A 22248-nucleotide genomic window follows, 5' to 3' on the forward strand; every position below is an offset into this window, starting at 1 on the left:
GTGACTTGGCAGCTCCCCATATTTCCATGCTGGACCAGGAAGCACCCACAGGCAGCTCAGGACATACCATTGACTTGCCAGATGTTCACCATCTTTTCTGTAGCTCCAGCCAGGTACTTGCCACTGATGCTCCAACAGACAAGAGATAAACTAAGGTCACTGGGTGACCCCAGACCTTCTTCAGAGTCACCCTCTCTGTAATAGAATAAAAGAATGAAATTAAGAGGACATTTCCTATAAGCAGACAGGAAAACCTAGAACTCAAAATATCTGTGCTAGAACCTCGAATCCCACCATTGCAGCAGATTTACATAAAATGTTTTTCTGCTCACAGTACTACATTCCCTCTAAACCCACTTCAAATTACAGAATGAGATACTACTTATTTCTCAGAAATTTCAAATTAGGTTTCAAATGGAAACTCTTTACCTATTTAATCTCAAATTCAACATCTTCAAAGACAAAATTTTCTGGGAAGTCATGAAATGAAACAATAGCATGGACAAGAAAGAAAACAGGTACATCTTACTATGAATTCTACTTCAAACTCTTCCTCCTGTTACACTATTCTAAAACTCCATTTTAAAGTCTGCTTTGTCTAACTGTAATAGCGCCACAGATACCTTTGACTACCCTTTAGATCATACACAACAGCCACATTTTTTTACTGCTTTTAGTACCAGAACAATGAAGGATATAATATTGTTATATCATTCTGGTTGTCTCTTTTAAGGCCACATCTCAGACCAGCAAGCAAACAAGAACTAAGCCAACCACTAAAAAATTGTCACAAAACAATCTAGTAGTTCACAATTGTTCCATTATTCTTCCAAATTCAACTATGCTTCACTAAAGAATCAGATTTTAATCTTTCCTTTTGCTTTCTTCTTTTCTGGACACACCCAAATGACAAAAAAAGTACTTCCAAGATACCCACGCAGAATTACATTTAGATACTCCTGTGTCTCAGGAGTCAGAATTACTTTTTCACACTTGAATCAATGACTTGCAATATCATGTTATATGTTGGAGCTGTCCACTGGAACCCAGTGGAGGGACACTCACTTTTCTGCTACATGACAGTCCTATACCATTTTTTTTTACCCATGTCTCCTTATATCAATTAATTAAGGATGTTTTTAAACAGCACTGACATGATCTCTTTATAGAGACTCTTACCAGGCTGACATTTAGTTCTAAGTTTTAACCTATTTATTTTGCATGCAACTGAAAACAAATGAGAGATTTTAAGAGCAGGAGATAATGATAACAGCCAATCCTGCAGTATTTTACACAATGACAGCTTACATTAAATATCTGGCTGTTGTAAAGGATCAACTTACAGCTTGTTGAGCACACAGGTCTGTTGCAGTGAATATTGCTTCTTTGTCACATTCCACACTCTGATGGTGCCATCATTCCCACTTGTTGCCAAAAGTCCCTTTTTATTGCACCAAACACATGTCATGACCTACAAATACCAAAATAACCATGGCAAAACTGGAATTTACAACTTGGGTATGTTTGCTCACTAATATTAAGCAAACACTAACCAGTGAGACAGTGATTGAAACACCCTGTAACAACCAAACTAGACGTATTTTTCTACTTTTACAGCATTATTTACTGCAATTAAGCAGGCTCGATAGGGATGCCACACTTCATACAGCCCCATGCTCCACTGGCTGCTATTGCACAGTGTTGCAGACATCTTTTATGGAAAATCCTTTCCTTAGGGTTTTTCCTCCTGAGAAGCTGAGAGGCCCCAGGAACAAATGTAAACATTGATTATCTGCTGCTGTGGAATGCAACAGGTGAATCTTTGACTGACCCATGTTGGATGTTTATAGTTAATGGCCAATCACAGCCCAGCTGGCTCAGACAGTGAGCCCGAGCCACAAACCTTTCTTATCATTCCTTCTTATTCTATTCTTAGCTAGCTTTCTGATGAAATCCTTTCTTCTATTCTTTTAGTATAATTTTAATGTAATATATATCATAATATAGGAAGCCCTCTGAAACATGGAGTCAGATCGTTGTCTCTTCCCTCAACCTGAGACCCCTGTGAACACCATCACAGCACAGAATACTGCACAAATATGTTAACTATAATGACAGAAAAGTTAATGCAAATTAAAATCCAAGGAAATATTCAGAGTGATTCTGCTGCCTTGATATATCATGACAATATTTTCATGACCCTCTTAAATGAAGCCTCAAAGAAGCCGAACGGGTTTGTGCATCAGAGGTGCAACAACTTTATCTCCAAAAACTTACTTCCTGTGGGAAATCATTTTAGTCAGTGTAACTGTAAAATGATGCTTTGTTCCTTTTCCTGTGCTGTGCCAAAGGGAGCAGGGCAGCGGGTGCAGCGAGGGAGCCACGCTTACCCTGTTCTGGTGAGCCTCGAGCTTGATGAAGGAGCACTTGCGCAGGTCTCCGCCCATGTCGGCGAGGGTCTGCGGCGCGCTCTGGTTGTCGCGGTCGTGCGCGGCCAGCGTGCGCACCAGCTGCTGCGCTGCCCACTGCCGGTGCTGCGACGACAGGCGCGACGACAGGCAGCACGCGGCCAGCGCGTTCGCCAGCTCCAGAGGGCCTACAGCAGAGGGATCATAGCAAGGATGGGCATACAAATGGGCAATTAAACCTGCTTAGACAAAACAGTGAGATGATGCCTACATGAGTGAACGCAGCAACAGCCAGCATTTCCAGAAAGAGATTAACAAGCATCTTAACACAATGTTGCAATTACATGAACTACAGTAAAAAGAAAAAGAATAGAATTCCAAATAGCCTTATTCCCATTATATGAAAATGGTTGGTCAAAGAGCGAGTGCTTTCTAAACTGGAAAAGCCTCCACTGACAGATACCTGCCACTGTCACTGTCCTGTCCTTTCCTCTCTATCCCAGCAGCAGCCTGGAGGAGGCACAGCTGTTTCTTTGTGGCTCCCTGACATCTCAGAGGACAGGCAGCACAAATTTCTGCCTCAGACACAGGACAGCACTCAGGTAATGGTAATCAGCTGTTACCTTCCTTAATTTCATCAAGGAGGCATAACCAGGCTCAATAGCTCAGCTCTATGGCTTTGAATATACCCAAGTTCAGACTATATTTTGAAGTGGTGAAAGATGCAATTACAGAATAAGACCATATTTCAGAATAAGACCATATTTCTAAGTAAAATGTGTATCATAAACCATAACATTACTTTGATCAAAGCAAGTTTTGTCCATTTTTAAAAGCGTATCTATTTATACAGTATTCTAGCAAGTCTCTCCCTTAGACACAAATGAAGAACTTAAGATCTAATGATTAATATTTAAAAACAAAGCTGTATCATACCTTTCTTTTCAATTTCAGCTTTATCATAGTTTGGCCTCAGTTTGGCCCCTTTGTCGGCCAACAATGCTACTAGTGCTTGAGTAACCACAAAATTTGGAGATGTGACAAGTTTGTTTTCTTCTGCAATTCCTCTTAAAAAACTTGGTAAAAATTTTCTCTGAATTGGATCATCGACTGTTGTCAAGTTCACACCAGTTGCTGCAGAAATCAAATTCTGAAAAGAAATAACTGATGATAAATAATCAGAACAAACAGAACCGTCAAATTTAGAAACATTTTCAGTTGCATAAACTGCACTTAGTTTTACAGTTTTTCCTTTTATTTTTCTTTTCTCTGCATAGAATTAACTGAATTAAAAAACCAAAACCTTAGCAGAAAATCTTATCAACAGAAAAAGTACATTCATTTTCCCCACTTGAAAAGAGTACTCAGCAAAGACACATTCAGCTACTTAATTTTTACCAACCAAATACCCCTGTGCAAAGCCACAAAAAAGGACTCTAAGGAGATCCTCAAAGTGAGAGCAGCTTGAGTAGGTAAAAGCACAAGTAATCATGGTAGTCTCAAGTAAGTACCGAAGTCCTACCTGTGTACATAATTGCACCAGCAGCTTTGCAGCACTGGGAGTGTTTGATGCCAAGCAGCCAACTGCAGTGCTCAGGTAGGCAAGGCAAGAGATGGGCTTGCTGGTTTTGCTGTGGATGCCCCTGGATCTCTCCGTGGAGCTGGACACTGTGGATGGGCTCGTGGACAGGCCTGCCCTTCCCGCTGCTGCCAGGCACATCAAACGAACCAGAGTGCGGATGTCTGTCAACCCCAGGGACTCAAGGCCAGCTGCCAGGCTGCAGCTGGAACCACTGTGGAAATGGATATAAAACCCCTTGGTTAAAAAGAACAAAATCAACAGAACTTTTTCTCTTAGCAGTGTTATGTAAGTACAGACACGAGAATTGCTTCCCCAATTAGTTTGAAATTGCATCGTTATCAAACAGACCTGGGTAAGTGGTTACTAAAGGAAAGGAGGAAATGATGCCAAAGATGCCACAAACCTGACAGACAGAAGTGACAGTGCTCTCATAACCATTGTTCTTGCCAGGAGCACTTGGGCAGCAGCTGTCACTCTTCTGAGAGCCATGACACGGTCATGGGGATTTACCAGGGCAGCTGCTTGTTCTCCTAAGGTTATTCTGCCGGAAGAACTTTTTTCTATTGAGCCGTGACAGCCTTGGAAATAACGATGATTTGCATTAGTGTTTAAAGAAAAACAAAACATTATCATATAGTAATAGGCATAGAAGCAAAGTCAGCCTAAGTTACTCATTTTTCAGTATTTCATATGTACAGAACTACAATAATAATTACTGAGAGGAAAATACACTCCATAATTTAATTATTCCTTATTTTCAAAGAGACAAGAACACAATCTGACATACTCAATTCCTCTGATTCCCTCTTCCATCAGAGGAGACTATTCTTACGTCCCAACCTAAATCCATTCATTGGGTTCTGCAAAACATGTTACTGGCATCTACTGTTTGACTACAGTCACAAGTTTCATTGGCAAAATTCAATCCTCCTGTCAATTCATAATGCCTCACACTCCTCTCTCTAATTTCCCTACAATAAAAGGACAATTCAGAGACAGTCTCCACTTCCTCATGGTGGCAGGCAGGAAATACTGTCAGGATGTTCCTGTCTTGCCTCTAGAAAAATCCCACTAAAGAGGAGAGGAGGTGGTGATGATTGTTATCATTATTATTGTGGCTGCTGCTGTTATTATTATCATTCTTTCTTTAAATGAAATGGATTTCAAATGTACCTATTTGCATCAGTGTTTCTTCCATGCTGTTGGTGGCTGTCACCATTGCAACTGAAGCACCCAGAGGGTCACTGTCAGGGAACTGAACGGGTTCGGGTACAATGCGTCGATCATTTAACCCAAGAGGCCCAGCCAACAGTTCAAACTCCTCTTCTCCTGTCAGCTTTTCATCTTCATCCACATCTAACATGTCCCAGTCTTCTAGAATTGGAGAAATAGTATTAGACTTGGTTACAAAAGCACAAATATTAAATAATTTCAATTAATTAAAAAAAAAAACAGTAGATGGTATGAAATGTGTACTGTAATCTACAGCGCAGCAGAATTAAAAACTCAGCTTCTGATGTTGACATAGACATAACAAAGTAAATCAGAAAAACAAAATCCTGTTCTTGGCCCTCTCTATTCAACTCGACCTTTATACTGCACAAATGTTTTATGGAAGATTCTCTGAAGTATCACACTAGCTACTCTTTAAAAGGACAGACATTAGGGGTCATCACATACAAGACAGCTCCAAAACCTAGGGTACAGTGAAAAATGCAGGTGTTCAGTTATGCTTTAAATCATGGAAACAAGTGTGTATTTCAAAAGACTGAATGGAAAAGACAGATGTTAGAAATTTCTGGTCTTCGTGTTTATCAAAAAAGCATGCATTAGCTCATGGGTTGTAACTGAACACCCAGGCTTTTGCTTTTCATTCCCAGAGAATTAAAAAAACTCCCAACAACAAAGAAAAACCACTTTAACTGCAATTCAGTGAGACAGTTCCTTCACTTGCAGCCATTTACACACAAGTCAGCTTATATTTACTGTCTCACTCCACACACAATAGAATCAGAACACCTTTGATCTACAGCAGACAGACTTGCCCTAAGTACTGCAGCACTCATTTAGTCTCAAATAGACAAATGTGGTAAATCACAAAGTTGTGATCACAGGAGCTACAGAATGGACCAGAATCACAGAACCAACTGGGAAAAGTTTTCTACACGCATGAGAAATTATCTGTTTAAAGTGAAAGCCACCCTCAGGATGCTCTCAGCTTGGACAAAGGGAAAAAAATAAAGAACAAGACTAATGGCAGACTTTTGGGATGCTAACTTACACTAATTAATTTCTCCAACAAAGGCAGCTGAAGAAAGGTATTTGAAGGTAAGATTTTGTACGTGCAATTCTGGATGTAACATCTACTCACAAGACCTTATCAACCCCAAGTTAGGTGTTTGCCCTTTCAGCTGCTTACAGTGGAAAAACAGGGGAAAGAATTCACTGATTTTGTTTTCTGATTTGAACTAAATAAATCCCCAAAACTAAAATACTGTATCTAACTGGAAGAGATTTTAAATTATACCTTCAGGTTTATTTGCATGAAAGTAACTCTTAGAAAAAACAATACCCTCTGCAACTTTAAAACATACCTTCATAGACACTGTCTTGTTTACCTATTAGATCAGGTGCCTGGCCTTTGTACCTGTATGAAAAAATAACAAAGAAAGTTACTGAGTTACATATTTTACAAATATTCATAAAAATTTTAAATTTGGTTCCCTTTTTAGTCTAACTTTACTGTTAGGTCTACATATATTTATGAATGATTCCAGAAAAGCCTAGTAACAGAGAAACAGATAAAATGGTTTATGAAAGTGTGTGTGGAGGGGGGAAGCACTTTGCAGTACTAATGTATGAAAAGTCCATAGAAAACATACTGGAATTGTCAGACAAAATTGATTAAGAGCTTTCAAAAGTCAATAAGAAGGAGGCAACATCCCAAGAAATTATTCCTTGTTCTTAATTTAGAAACTAAAATATCAAAGCAACATTTTTTTTCTAAATATGCCTTTGTCAAATACAGAGAATTATTTTAAGTATCAGAAAATCCTGCTAGGAATTCTTCTCTCTTAAATCAAATCCCTAAAATGCTGATGGCTCGTAACCATGCTTAGCTTCCTCTCCTTATCCACTGTCTCCTATTTCTGTACCTTTCAGAGGCTGATATTTTAGACTTGCTCTTGAGGGCCAGGTATTTCTCTCTGCAGATTCCACAGAGGAGGTAGTAGGGGTTGCCGCTGCCACACTCCCCGCCGAACCAGCCATCCACGTAGGAGCCGTTGCTGCGGTAGCCCTGGCGGTTGGCGCTGCGCCCGCAGCCAGGGTGGTTCCTCTTCATGTGCTGGTTGAAGCTGACCACGCTGGACTCACACAGCTCACAAACCACCACCTCTTCTCTATCTTCAGATTCACACACGTGCTGCACAGCAAGGTTTTCACATGTTATTTGGACAGAAGAAGTGTCTGTGCCTTAGATATAAAACATGCCAATATCCTTAGGTGGGTGTCCCTGCACATTTCTGTCACTGAGTGATAGGCATATGGTTGACTTGTACACAAGTAAAGCAGAAACATACAATTTATGACATAATGAAAACCATCTCAGAAAAGGAAAAACATTTGAAAGTAAAGCTTCGGAGAAGCCTATTTCATGTTAGATTGACTCAAGAATTCTTGACAGTGTAACTTTTCATTTGTAACGCTGTCACATTCAACACTGTCTGTATCTGGTTCTCCTCAGAACTTGTCTGAAACTAGAGCTAAAAATTAAAAGAATCCTTTTTTTGCTTTCAGACAACCAGATTTTACATTTACTGGGCAACAAAAATTACTATTTGTGTCAGCAAATATCAAGGTTTTATCTCAATGTGAAGTCTATTTTTCATAATTACACTTCTGTCCTAAGTCAGTAATTTCACTGAGATGTTTCAGTGACACAAACACTCTGAAAAATTCAATATGCATCATGCAACTTGCTTCCATATCAAAGCTAGGTAGCATCATAACTAGGAGATGAAAAGCTGAGTCTTACGGGTTGATTGTCTAATCTGACAGAGATAATCCAAATATTAACAAAGTGCTGTTATTATCTTTGTTTTCCACCTCAACAGTTTATTTAGTGCTCTACAGAAAAATTCAGTGAGGACTGTCACCACATCCTTCTCAGAGAATGGACTACATGACACAAGAAAAACTGACTGAAGTGCAAATTATTTTGCTAGAGATTAGATACTATTAGCAGTAGCAGCAGAAGAAACATTTATTACTGTCCTTGTTATCTCACACAACTAAACCATCTAGGAACACTTATTTGATTTCTAATTGGTATTATCAGAATAACTATATGAGTTCTGCTCTCATCTTTCAGGGGAGGGAGAAGAAAACTACACATGGAAATGCAGAGCAAGAAACACAAGAAATCACTATTCTTAACCTAGAGATGATACTGCAGAATACAAGATGATTTTAAGCACTGCTGGCACTTAGTAAGATACTTTCAAAGAGGCTCTAAACATACACATGTTGCTTTAAACTTGAAAATATAAGCATGCAAAAAGCAGTAAGTTAAAGCAGCCCCTGCTGCAGTCACACACACCCAGGTAGGCCAATCCAGTACCTCTGGGATCCACATTCCCAGAATATCATTATCACTAGCCAGGTCTTGCCCAAACATAGCTTCCATTGCTTCATCATCAAGGTCGATCTCCAACTCCTCATCCAAGTTGAAGTCATACAGTGCCCCTGGATCTTGCTGCAAGGAGATCCCTTCCCTGCGGCTCTGGTTCCTGTGGGCCTGCACTGAGCGGTACAAACCCGCTCAAGGTGGGAAGAGAGAGAAAAAGGAAAGCAGGACTTTTATTTTTCACAGCAGAGAGCTGGCTGTACTTTCAATTTCTTTTTTGTTTTAACTCTTCTGCTGAACAATCTTAAATATACATTGTTTTAACTCTTCTGCTGAACATAAAACTCTTAACTATACATTGGCACACATATGAGAAGGAGTTGTCTAAATGTCCTGCAAAGTCTCAGTCCCCTTCCTATTCATTTCCTGGATAAGCAAAGCCCTTGGAATTCTTTCAGTCCCTTACCAGCACGTGCCAGCAGCGTTCGGGCAGCCAAATCAAATTTGTGCCTCCGTGTGACAGCTGACCGACTTCGAGAGGGAGGGCCGCTCGCTGCAGCTGCATTATCCACATGATCCAGATTATCAGGGCTACAGGAATATGGAATTTACAGGTCAATTAAACCAAATTTTAAACAACTACACACAGTAATTAAGTCATATTTATTAGCAATTTTTCCTTTCTTTAATGGAAGAAAAAAAAGGAATTCAAGAATCTTCAGTTTCAAAGAGCACGTTTATATGGTTTTGACTGTAAGAGTTACTTCAAACAAATCAGATGCAGCAAAGTCAACACCTACTTGATCTTCCAGAGGGCCTAAGCACAGCAGAAATTTTGAGAGAGCACTCATTCTATACTAGGTTAATTAGTAGCTTGAATAGTTAATTAATCAGCTTGAATTAGTTTTCTCTCCTCTTTTGAAGAAATAAAAATATCTCTATTGTTGCTGGCTGAGTCAATTCACCTTTGACACGTGAATTTGGCAAAACATGACTTTAATGGAATTTTGCTTTAATACTTGGTCTTTTAGCTAAAATACAACTATACTATCAGCTCTCATTTTTTTTTTTCATTCTTTTCTTTTTTTGCTGTGAAGAAAACATGTTCAGTTACAATCGTTCCCAGTTCTGCAAGCAAACAGTACAGAAAAACAAATGCACCGTGTACACCTAATTTAATTGCATCTTTGCTTCTGCTCATGCTGTAACAAAATTCAAAAGCTGCATTACAAAGTAACTCTCTGTCAGCAACAATGAATTTGTGAGATTTCTAGTTTTAGGAAACAGATTACAAGAAATGACAAGAAAATTCTTCTACCTCTCACTAAAGCCTTCCTCCAATTCAGGGGCATCAGCAGAAGGGATATCCCCTGGAGACTGCAAATAGCAATGATCCCCAGATTTCCCACTGCTGCCAGAGACAACTGCTCCGTGCCGTGACTCTGCAGTCCCCTCTGACTGAGGCTCTTCATCATCCTCATTTCCAGGGTGCTCAATCATCCACATGGCCAGCACTGTGATGTTCTGTGCATCTGCTTCTCCTCTGGCACCTGAAAGCAGGAAAACCACACTTTGAAACTGTATTTTACCACTGATGGTTACAAAAAAAGCAATCTGTTTTTTCACAGAAATGGTTATAAAACTTAAAAATTAAGTATTCTACTGGAAAACAAGCATTTCATGTGTACCCAGTCTTTCAGTTAAACTGATATTATAGCTAAAGATTACCTGTAGCTTCCATAGCTTTTGCAATCTGCCTGAGGGAGAACCCCATTTCCAGCAAGGGAACAGCAATGGCAGGAGGAGGTGGGGATGTTGAAAGTCGGCTGCTTGGATCAGACAAAGCTTAAAAGACAGAAAATGATACTGTAAAGCACAAAAATCTTTCTCTAGTGTTACTTTATTACACCTTACTTTGATATATCAGCTTGAACTAAGGAAATAATTACTCCCAACTTTTCTCTCAATTACTTTCCACAAAATAAGATACTTTCTGTAACAAAACAGAGGGAGTTTATTCTTCTTTGTAACATAGATTATGTTCACTGTCTCAGTTTGATCAAGAAGGATACTGATGATATGCAAAAGACTATTTAAGCAATTTCTATTGTTTTCATTTTGAACTGTATCAAATTATCTATTTGATCCATATTAAGGTAGCCAGATAAAGTTATCCTTGTCCAAATCAGAGATTCCCAAGTGGTGAGATCATTATACATTCCTCTTAAGGTACAGAAAAAGACCTCAGCTGAGCTCAGAATGTATCTGAAAAACCTCTTGGTGGATGATGCCTGTGATCCTGTGCAGAGTCATTCAAGGGACTCTGAAGAGGTCAGTTACTGCCCCAAACCCACAGTTTCTTTCTGACTTGCCATAAAAGTAATGTCTAATCAGTGAAGACAAAAATGCACTAACAAACAAACAAACACTGTTGTAAAGACACTATCACAACTAGATGCAAGTCATCATTAAATCAAAAGGAAAAAAAAAAAAGACACATGAAACTGGGGGATCAGTCGCTATGCAACACATGAACCACTAAAGACCCCAATTAATAGCACAGATATAAGGGCAAGAATAAAAAGTACTGGTGAATGTACCATAAAATACATAAATTCTTGTTTTCTGTGTGGTATGTGATCTAACAAAAGCTAGAAAATTAGTGCACTTACCAGCAGCACACAACCAAGTAAACAAGCCCAAATCAGATGAACATTTTGAAGCAGTTACCAATTACACTTCACTATTGTTTTTTAATCCAATCCACAGCTTTTAAAAACTCATTTTGTTTGCTTGATAAAGCCCACAGCTATATAATCTATAACCTTTTCCCTAAGATAGTGACTAAAAGGTTTCCAACAATGCTTAGCATGTTAGTTTGCCTTAAGAAGAGCCTCTGTTGGGTTTGCATCTCTTAGAACATGGCCCCTGAGCTCCTGTGACTTTCCTAACTTGCTCCCATTTCTCTCCACTGACAAGTTTACCTGTGCGATTGGCAGGCCTTGCAGACTGGGAGTCTGGAGAGGTCAAACTTTGTCTCCTTCCAACTTCATCTGAAGGAGATGTTGGCAAAGAAGATATTGGAGGAGTCTGAGCACGTCGTGCTGGAAGTACAGTTGTAGTAGGATAACTGGAGAACATTTGCCTTGAAAAAAGAACAATGTACATTTATGTTGAACAGAACTGTGTTGAAAAAGGTCTGACACAAGAAGTACATCCAATTGGAGTGCACTTGGCAAATCCCACTTGATGTAATTGAGTTTAGTAAGGGTAGGACACAACACATACTTTGAGGCAACAGCTCATTCCTACCAACTTTATCTCTACAGTTAAGTTCTAAGCATGACATAAAAAAAAACCCTCAGAGACCAGGAGGTCTCCTAGGAGATAAAATATAAACACTTTTTCCATTTCCCTGGTTTGTTCAGAACTCAGGCTGACTAATAAATTAAGGCTGACTTACTAAGGTTTAAGTATTTGATGTTCACTGTCATAGTATGAAGATATTGTTCTGGCTTTTATCAAAAGATGTCTGCAAGACTTCTATGAATTAATAAACTTAGAAACGTATTCTATGCAAGGTAAAGCAGATTTCCTTCAACAGTGCAAACTGCCTCTGCAAATTCAGTGGCTTATCTTCCATTTCAGTATGTCAGGGTAAGCTGAAAGAACATCTTAGCTTTACAGGATGTTACCTACCAAGATCTATTCTGGTCTGAGAATCAAATGTTCACTAAAAATGAATTTCAGAGATTTGTAATTTAAACTATACCAAATAAACATGACAACTGAAGGACAACTTAAGGAGAACATTTTCTCCTTCTAAAGAATTCAGATATTACATTTATAAACAGTGTATAGCAAAAGCTTCACAGCTCTCTAATAAAAAACGCATGTCCTGCAAGGCAAAGTAACATTTAAACTGTGTCCCTCTGCAGGGGCAATTCTTGGCAGCATTTTTAAGGGCTTAGTCAGCTGAAGCCATATATTCTACCTAAACCATGCAACTGGTTCCCTACACCCACAGAATCATACATGCTAAAAGGATTTTTTACCTCAGCAGACTGAGAGGCATAACACCAGGTGATTCTGACGCTGGAACTGTTTCTGTATCAGTCACTGGAGTAGTAGCAGTGGTGGTATCCTCCAGAGAGCTGCTCATGAAAGATGTTGTGCTAGAAGCAGAAGGGCTGGTTGTAACTGGTGTTTGGGCTTGCTGAGACTGATCACCTTCTTCTACTTGTTGCTCCACTTCTGCAACAGAAAAATAAGGATGTTACAGCAACATTAATTGTGCAGATCAAAGCAGTAGCCATGGCTAAACTTTCAAAAGTAATTATTGTTATTTAGAATTCATCCCAGAAGAAGAAAGGGGTGTGCAGATTCTGCCACTAACTCATGGACTTGAGTAAAGAAATTAGTCCAGAAGCTCTTGCTGTTCTCACAGGGATACAAGGTAAATAGCAAACAAACCATTTACTTATGCGAAAGTTTATAATATTCAGATTTATGGTTGCAACAGCCTGGATTGTTCTCAAAACAGACAAAAGGGGAAGAGGTCTTAGATAAAAGTACAGCTGATTAACTATAAACCTATATTTAACTCAGCCGTGCAAGTAGCATTTTTAAGGGGTTTTTACTGTTTGTTTAGAAGAAGTGCAAATCCTTCTGAGAAGTATACAGAGCATTGATCACTTTTAGAAATGTTAAAGACATTAAAAACTTATTTCTGATTGCTATGCATTCATTTTTTATTAAGATAAGGAATTAGGAAAAAGGCCAAAGTGTTATATCTATAAAACAGTAAACAGAGCTCTGTAAAATGTCTGTGTCCGATTAAGATTCCTCCAAAGTATAACCATTACAAATCGACAAGACTATGTTAACTGTGTTATCATTGTTACTATTCATTTCAATCTCATTTTGAAAATGTACCTTGTTTAAGTCTGCCACCAAACTGGTCCTCCAGCAGCCCATGAACCACCAGTTTGTAGATCATGGCCTGTGCCCGCTCCAGGTCTGCCAGCCCCAGGGCTCTCTTGATGGGCGAGCGCATGACGGCGCGTTTCACCATGTGCCGCATCAGGAACTGCAGCGCCGCGCGCAGCTCCACGTCCTCGTGCACCACCGGCGACCCCGCGCAGTCAGAGTTGTGGCCGTTCTCTGCCAGCACTTTGGGGATTAACAGCAGCTCAGCATACTTACTACAACTAAGAAGAACACTAAGTGACTTCATAGCACCAAGATAAAGGTAAGACAGCTGTACAGCTCGGATTTCCGACTGCACTATATCATGACTTCGTGGGGTGTGCTCGTGATTCTTTTTTCTTCCTTCAGCAGGTTGGTGTTGGGACTCCATACCTAGTGTTGATGGTTCTAGAGAAAAGGAAACAATTTCATTTTCCGACTTAGAGGTTGTAGCACCGTGTCCTTTGTTATCATCAGCACTTTGGCCTAATCGTGTATCTGATCCAATGTCACCCTCCATTTTCTGGTCCATTTCCCCTTTATCTTCAGATTCATGTCTGTGTTTTTTCTCATGTCTCTTGGTGCTTTGCTTTCCCGTATCTTCATGAATGCCAGTCAGATAGGTAAGGTCCAGTAACACAGTAGCTGTCAGCCCACGAAATCTTGCAACATCAAAAGGCAGTGGCTCACAGGGCTCCAGATTATACAACGGAGTATCACTAGGCGACCAAAAAGTTGGGAAGCTTTAATAAAGATCAGAATGACACAGGAAAAAGCAAGTGAGGGAGAGACAGAAGGAAAGTTCAGGAAGTAATGTAGGCAAATAAGATGCAAAATATATTTAATAAAACAAACCAATTCTAAAAATTAAATGCAAACAGGGGAAAATGAGGTTATGATCAGAAAACAGGGAGATATGGTTTCAAAGCAAATGCAACAAAGCATACACAGGTTTTCAATAACAAGCACTGAAACCCAGAAGCCCCACAGAAACGATCCACTCTGTGCTAACATGGGCGCTGGATATATTACTTATCAGAAATATGTAACAGACTTTTATTAAGAAAAATTATCTGAAGGTAAATATTATCATCACACTTGAATCTTAACAGGTACAAAAGCTTATAAAGAAAACTTTTAAATGTTAAGGAAAAGCTTTGATTGACTCAGCTGTTCATCACCATGAGCACACTACTGAGAGCTCAGGACAATTCTGTCTCTCACCCAGTGACCTTTGAAAAACACAGGTGAGAAAACCTAACAGACACATTTATCTACCTGTCCATCTATATTCAGGAATATTTTCTGGTACTATTTAGGACTGTTACACTTGACTAATTTTCACTTGAAGCAGGACAAAAATTCACCAGCCTGTATTTTCACACGCCTTGTATTTTCCATATATCCAGCAGATAAATGACTTTTAAATCTTCCTTTTATTCTCCCAAAAAGTTTTCCAATCTTACATTGTAAACTTTTATCTAAAAATGAAATCAAGCTTTAGCCTGGTTTTAATTAAAAAGGTGAAAAATGAACCTAATTAAATGCGTTATCAAAAGCTTGCTTATGATCAAGTGCCATTCCACATTACTCAAATAAAACTTTGAATTATTTTAAGGGCTACACCGTCACATGGGCATACTTGAAAGAATTTATACCTGGAACTAAATTAACTGTACTTTGATATAGTCAAAGGGACCACAGCCTTTGCAAAGACAAAACAGACATAATGTTGCAACAGCCAGAAAAGCAAAGTGACCCCAGCTATTTCAGAATGTAATTGTAACCGGCAGGGAAAAAAAAAGTCACTGCTCAATTTCTTCAAAAGACTTCTTCAGCTATAAGCAGAAGGAGTTCAAGAAACTAAGTTAATCAAATCTTTTCCATACAAAAACACAGGCAATTCTTGTGAAAGCACCAAGTAGCTCAGAGAAGCTTCATTTCAGCTTCCTTCCAGGTGCTTTCCCTTTGAAGGCTTGTCTGCAAGATGGGTGGGAAAAGGAGCATCTCCTTCCAGCCTTGAACACTCGAAGGCAGGTGGGAGAATGATTGAACGCTACCTCAAGGCAGCATTAGTTTCAATACCACTGAAGTCTACACTTGAAGGAATTGATCAGCCTGACTCTAATATAAAAAAAAATCCTTCTTCTGAGGATTTCCAACCACAAACCACTACCACTACACAGCAAAAAGTGTAGGAAATGGGCATACCTGATTGTAATCTCTGCTTCATCCCACTGGACCTTGGCAGAGGTACTGCCCTCCTTCACCACTCCCAGCAGGGTGGCATGACGGCCCGTTTGCTTGTGCACACATCGACCTCCAACTCTGAGCCCAGCATCCACTCCTCCAATCACTGCTAGGACAGGCCACACCTCCACACAGAGCATCTTCAGCTGCAGCTCTGACAGCTCTGCCAGGCCATGGCGGCTGTGCTTGCTTTTCTCCTCCTCTTTGTTTTCCTTCTCCTCTCTCACCTCGTTCTCTTCTCGGCTTTGAACAGAGCGACTTTTCTTCAGTTTTTGACCTGCTTCCTTAAGACATGTTTTGATTTTATTCAATCTTTCCATCATTTTTTTATTGATGCAGTGTGTCCAGCGGTCTGTGCGATGCAGGATTCGAATGAGCTGGATCGTGGCTTCTGCCAGCACCGCAGCAACAGGACTGCAGATGGGATCACCAGGCAGCAAATCTCTTGGTGTCCCACGCATCTGCATATCACAGATCTTCACCTGTTTAAAGAGAACAGTTTACAAATTATCTTCTCAACATACCTCAATAAGCTCTTCTTATAAATACTGGAGTGGCCTGCTGAATAGAAATATTTACTAGCCTTGTCTTCTTTTTTCCCTCAGAATCCCTAGGAAATCCACCTTAACAGTGAGCAAAACCTCCATCTTTCAGACTCAAGGATGCTGAAACTATATATTTCATAGTTTCTCACACAAGACTATCTAGAAATCCTAATACTATGCTCTCCTTGGCTTCTGGGGAATAGAATATTTTGTGTAGAACATGAAGCCTTTAAATCTATTCTAAATACTAAAATACATTTTAAATTTACAATAGATTACAATAATTGAAGCACTCTGTATTAGTAACACTGTTTTGGTCAGTAATGGAAAGCAGCACCATATAGGCTGCTCTGATGAATACTGACTCTATACCAGTCTAAACCAGTAAACCTCCACAGATGAACATTTCAGTTACCTTCTCTCCTGGGTTACTGCTATAGAACATAACACAAGGGTATAACTCAGCTGCATCCACATCTTCAAAAGCTAGTTTTGGCTCCTAGGGAAGAAGAAAAAGAAAAACCCTTCAATCTTCGAACACCCTAACAAGCAAAAATATGAAACTTGAGAAAGTTATGTTTGTGTTATAAATCTTCTAAGTACTGAAACTGCCAAATATTTTAACTCTCATGCTTATCCATGCCATACTACCTTTGCAAGAAAACCCACCAAAAAAAGAATTATGTTAAATACCTCTCCATTTTTACCAAAGGAAATAGTTCTTGCTTCCATATCTAACACACATGTAATGAAATCTCCTTGGGTAAAGCTTGACAGAGTCAAAGTCTGCTCTCCATTGTGGTACAGGTTGCCACTGTAGGCTCTGTAGAGCCACATATCTGAGGTAGTGCGATGGTTGAAGTCATGCACGGGCCAGCGAGACACTCCCACACAAGTGCCTTCATTGCCTCTGTTCTCCTTCACGATGTAGAACTAACAGGCAAAACAAACACAGGGAAAACCATCAGGAATATACACTTTAACACAACAAAGCAATGAAAATCTTCCTTACACATATGTATGTCTACTTTTAACTGTTTTTCACAGAAGCTTTTAATGAGAAAAACAGTAAGTTTATATGCTAAAACTATTTTAAAATCCCTCCAAATGATGTATTTAACACTGTTCTCGTCAGTCAGGCTGATGTGTGTTTTTTTGCAGGAAAACAACATGCTTTGTGAAATGTTTTTCTACAAAAAAAAATCCTAAATCTACATAATTCAGTAGGTAATGAAGCATGCAAAACTCCACATGCATGCTGACTACGGACCTTAGAGGCAACTACCATTACCTCTAATAACACATAACACATGTTCACAGTCTCCAATCTGCATGCTGAAATACTCAAATCCCACCACTCAAAAGCAGACACAAACTCTTCCCTTGGCACTGAAAAATCACAGAATGACTTAGGTTGGAGAACATCCTTACAATTATTGAGTCCAACCATAAATGTAACACTGCCATTTACTCAAGAATTGTGTCATAAGTGAAAAACACAGGCAGGTGCTGTTAATAAAACATAGCACATTTCCAAAACAATGAGAGAGAAGGTAAGAAATACACATTTATGCAACCTACCTTCCACTGGTAACACCCAGAAGTAACTCCAGTGGAAGCTAAGCCGTATCCTTTGCCTCCACTTCCATGAGTTAGAATCTGCCCATTCTCCACTATGCAGCACTGAGCTTTCTCAGGATCAAAGGACACTTCCTGGATGGGAAGATTCTCATCTTCATCCTCAGATTCTCCTTGCTTCTATGAGGAATAGAACAAAATATCTGTGGTAAACGTAATTCAGCTGCATTCAGTCACAAGACAAAGTACAAGCACTGGTACCTGGAGCTTTATTTCTTGTTCTTTCTCCTTTATTTGAATCGCATGTTTGGCCTGGGCTATCGGACTCTCCCACATGCAGTCAGACAGAAGTGAGAACAATCGCTCAACAACCTGGAGCATTGAGATAGAATTCAGATCATTTTAATGCCAACATGAAAACAACAGCAACATTATATTGTTTTACTTTGCTTTGTAGGTATAAACATCAAAATATTTAGTGTTCTTAGATTAACAAGTAACTACACTGAGTCTTGTTTGACTTGGATTTTGAAACATTTAGCAGTTTAAGAGATTTTTCAGGAAATGTGAAAGTTTATAACAAAATATAAAGACCTGAGCCATCTGATCATCTTCAACACCAGATTCACATGCAGGTAACACAGCTTCCAGTACATGAAGTGCAAGCAGTCTAGTCCTCAAATTGCCAACCAAGGGAACTCCTGGAGATGGAACAACATATCAATAATCTTAAAATTACTTCAGCTTCAGGCCTGCCCCTGGTTCCATGCCCCCAGTGCCCCAGAGTGAAACCCCTGTACACCTACACTGCAGTTGGTTTGAATTGCTCACTAGGAACTCACTATGTAATACATGTTCTAACAGGGCTTAGTTTTTGGAACTGCATTAGAGAAATGCAAAGTAACCATGGAGCACATTCTGACATGATCATACCTGAGCAACACTTCTGGGAAGCAATGTTAAGAAGGACTTCTGTCCACTTTGGAGATGCCATCTTGGACTGAATTGCTTTTGAAGACACAACTCTACGCAGGAAAACAAGGAAGTCTCCCAGGTGCAATTCTGCTGCATGTTGCTTTCGGAGGGCAGCTAGGAAATTAAAGCAGAAGTTGTTATTTACAGCCTTAATATTCCAACTTGACTGGCTGTCCTGGTTACCAGGAGCAACCTGTTCTGCAGGTAGAAGCACAATGATCAGTTATTACAGGGTGGCTGGCTGTTAACCTTAGCTGGCGGGTGCCCACCAAGCTGTGCTCTCAACTCCTGCTCCTCAGCAAGACACGGAGAGAAAATAACATTAAACTTTTGTGGGCCAAGGTAAGGGAGGGAGATCTCTGTGGGAAGACCTCATATTCTAATTCCCGATTAATTATCTTACTAATTCATCAGTAATTAGTAAGTAATAATAGTAATAATACTGATGAATAGTAAATTCATCAGTAATCAGCAATCTTACATTGCATTATTTTAAAGTGAAGACAGTTAAAAGCACAAACAAAAACATTATATATACACTTAAAACCAAGCTACAATTAAAAATTCTTCAAAAGCAATTTCCACCAAAATTCAAAATGCTCATTAAGGAATTGTAAGCTACGTGAAGATACCAGTATTTCAGAAAATACTGACATCTTTTGTTGTGGATTTTCCCATATGACACAGTAGTGTCACCTTCTTGCCATCCACTTGGACTGCAAAACTGCATAATACAAAGCAAATACAATAATTTCCTGAATAAAGCTGTATTTATTTATTTAAATAATTAAATTCCTATTACCACATTTATGACAAACACTACGACCAACTCATTTTTTAAGGAAAACTATATTCTCTTCCTAATTCCAAGTGCAATGAAGTAATTCTTATTCTCAGCCTGCTCCTATCCTTGCAGTTTTGTGCATCAATTCTGTGTATATCTCAAATGAGCACAAAATCCTTTGATGACTTTAATCTAATTTACAGAATTAAAAATGACCCAACAAAAACCAATACACAATAGAGTGGATGAGCACCTCAGCACTCAGTGCTTTCTTCTGTTTCCTGGTATTTTAGAATTGTTACAGAAATTATGTAAGATAATTACCTCTGAAGTCTCTCTTCTCATTATCCCCATTTGAATCTGCCTTTTTTGATTCCACTTCACCTTCCTCGCCTTCCCCTTCTCCAAAGGAAGCCATCAGCATCACACCAGCTTGGGATAGCAAGTTCTTCAGCTGGCTGCACAATAAATCCAGCAAGGACTGTACCACCTTTGGGCTCAGTTTATCTGCATAGGTTCTGTACACACACAAAAAGAAAATTAGGAGTACTTGAGAGCTGATCTAAGGAACAGTAATTGCAGCAGGTTACTTCTTCCCATCCTCCATTATAGGCTTAAATTCTTTCCATTATTTTAACCCTATTTTTAATACAAATGAAAACAGTCCTAATCTTTGGAGTCAAAGGATTTACTGAGTAAGAATAAATATTTAAGTATTGCTAGGACTTTGCATGCTGTCCCATGGTCTAGCACTATTCCTCAGAAAATTCTTTCATATTCTGGCAAGAAGCACTAAGTCCTGCTCCAAGAAACTCCCACATTTATCATTACTGCTTTTCCACAGCAACAGGAAGTCTTATCACATCAACTGAACACACCTCCACACAGAGCTGAAGAAGCAAAGTGGGGGTTATAAGAATACAGTGTTTACGGATCACCAAGTTGTGACTATTCAAGTTCAAACACACTCAATGAAAAATATTTGTTAGCCTTACACGTATCTTTCCTATGAATAATGTGACTACTCTTCCCCCTCACCCCTTCACTAACATATTTCTGAGCAACATTTACTGTTCTGATGAAAGCTCACACATTTTTCAAGGGTGCTGATAAGCTCAGTGATGATGTTTACAAAAGCAAGGGACACTCACCCTGTGGTGATAGCCAAGATCTGCAGCAGTCTCGTGCTGGCTACTTTCAAAGCTGTGCTGAGCTGAGAAACCCCAGTTTTGGGCAGCAGCTGCAGGGGCTGCCCTAACATGGTGTCTGTGCCACACAGCTGGGACAGCACATTTAACAGCCCCGTGGAAATGGCCAAGGAGACATCAACAGGCTGATAGTGCACGCTGAGAGCAAACACTGTCACCAACAGAAGACGCTGCTGTGCTTCTAAGATCAAAATAAAGTTGTTTTTAATCAATAAGATGTTCAGAGTAAGAATACTAAGACAGAAGATCAGCAAATTATTTTTAAAATATAATTTAATTAATTAAATTTTCAAAGAAAAGGTGAGTTTTGTCAGATGCTTTGAGGTAGTCTTCCTGATGAACCACTGCATTCTTCTTTAGCTCAGTGTAACTCTGTGTCAAAATTGTCCAAGAAAGAGCAGCACGCAGATCTAGTTTGTGATTAAATGTTCTGAGGCTAAAACTCAAACAGAATCTTCTCTCTAAGATAAAGGTAACTGGGTGAAATACTTGATTTTGTACTTCTTTCACATTGTTTCTCAAAGTGAAACACCAAAACAACCCAGGTAATAATAGCCACTGGGTTCTACCAACCAATGCAGATTTCTCTTTAAGAAAAACAAGTCAGATAGGTAATTCAGTGAATTCTGGTCACTAATATCAAAGTCTGCCTTGGAAAACATACAAGCTGTTCTACTGTACATTGGAGAACATCTGGTTTGCAAATCTGCTTTTCACTTACCTATGTGATGCTTATTAGCTTGCAGAGCTCTTTCTAAAGTAGCAGATAATTGCTGGTAAATTTTGTGCACAGCCACCTGGATTTCAATTTGAATACTCCTCTTGGCTGCTCTGATACCATCCTGGGCCAAACAAACAAATAACTATTATAAAAACTGAGACATTTTTATCACTGGGTTATTGAAACAGCAGAAACTGCTGAAGTACACACCTGGTAGTGATGCAATCTTACACTCTCTCCTTTGGCCCCTGCCTGTCCTACAGTGCCCAGACCAAAGCAGCCAGCAAGAAACTGGAGTCTAACAGAAGTAAGCAGTGAAGAAGACTGAAATCCTGGTACTTGGCGGCTTCCCATTAATGGCACACAGCCTTTTTCCTCCATTCCTGACAGAAGCACCAAAATCTGATGAAGTGCTTCCAGACGAAGCTAAAAATAAAAGCAGGCAAAAGACAATATTAACTAAATAGCCAGTACCCTCAGAAATGGAAAGTGGATTATACTGAACTGTAAGCAAAGATAAATAAGGTCACTGTTTTCTCCTTCACAGATTTTTTTTTAAAAGGGAACACTTTCAGTTTTGTTTGAACACTTTCAGTTTTGCT

The 22248-nt window shown here is 39.4% G+C and overlaps 1 protein-coding gene across 1 annotated transcript in view; it reads right to left on the reverse strand.

Annotated features, from left to right (window-relative positions):
• Positions 1 to 22248, reverse strand: part of HERC1 (HECT and RLD domain containing E3 ubiquitin protein ligase family member 1) — an 82823-nt gene that overhangs the window by 19081 nt on the left and 41494 nt on the right. The window contains exons 27-53 of the mRNA XM_054272421.1: positions 21857 to 22072; positions 21647 to 21767; positions 20869 to 21106; positions 20042 to 20235; positions 18892 to 19047; positions 18553 to 18659; positions 18220 to 18330; positions 17962 to 18138; positions 17074 to 17313; positions 16796 to 16879; positions 15797 to 16317; positions 13553 to 14328; positions 12673 to 12871; positions 11602 to 11762; positions 10346 to 10462; positions 9936 to 10167; positions 9084 to 9208; positions 8591 to 8811; positions 7146 to 7414; positions 6585 to 6637; positions 5164 to 5364; positions 4394 to 4568; positions 3931 to 4201; positions 3345 to 3558; positions 2391 to 2596; positions 1344 to 1471; positions 68 to 195 (exon numbers count right to left, since the gene is read on the reverse strand). Coding sequence (XP_054128396.1) covers positions 68 to 195; positions 1344 to 1471; positions 2391 to 2596; positions 3345 to 3558; positions 3931 to 4201; positions 4394 to 4568; positions 5164 to 5364; positions 6585 to 6637; positions 7146 to 7414; positions 8591 to 8811; positions 9084 to 9208; positions 9936 to 10167; positions 10346 to 10462; positions 11602 to 11762; positions 12673 to 12871; positions 13553 to 14328; positions 15797 to 16317; positions 16796 to 16879; positions 17074 to 17313; positions 17962 to 18138; positions 18220 to 18330; positions 18553 to 18659; positions 18892 to 19047; positions 20042 to 20235; positions 20869 to 21106; positions 21647 to 21767; positions 21857 to 22072 — 5641 coding nt within the window. The remainder of the gene's footprint in view (positions 1 to 67; positions 196 to 1343; positions 1472 to 2390; positions 2597 to 3344; positions 3559 to 3930; positions 4202 to 4393; positions 4569 to 5163; positions 5365 to 6584; positions 6638 to 7145; positions 7415 to 8590; positions 8812 to 9083; positions 9209 to 9935; positions 10168 to 10345; positions 10463 to 11601; positions 11763 to 12672; positions 12872 to 13552; positions 14329 to 15796; positions 16318 to 16795; positions 16880 to 17073; positions 17314 to 17961; positions 18139 to 18219; positions 18331 to 18552; positions 18660 to 18891; positions 19048 to 20041; positions 20236 to 20868; positions 21107 to 21646; positions 21768 to 21856; positions 22073 to 22248) is intronic.

The sequence above is a fragment of the Melozone crissalis genome, unplaced genomic scaffold, assembly GCF_028551555.1.
Source record: "Melozone crissalis strain CALT ecotype California unplaced genomic scaffold, PUWL_Pcris_2 ptg000014l_1, whole genome shotgun sequence".
NCBI classification, from domain to species: Eukaryota; Metazoa; Chordata; class Aves; order Passeriformes; family Passerellidae; genus Melozone; species Melozone crissalis.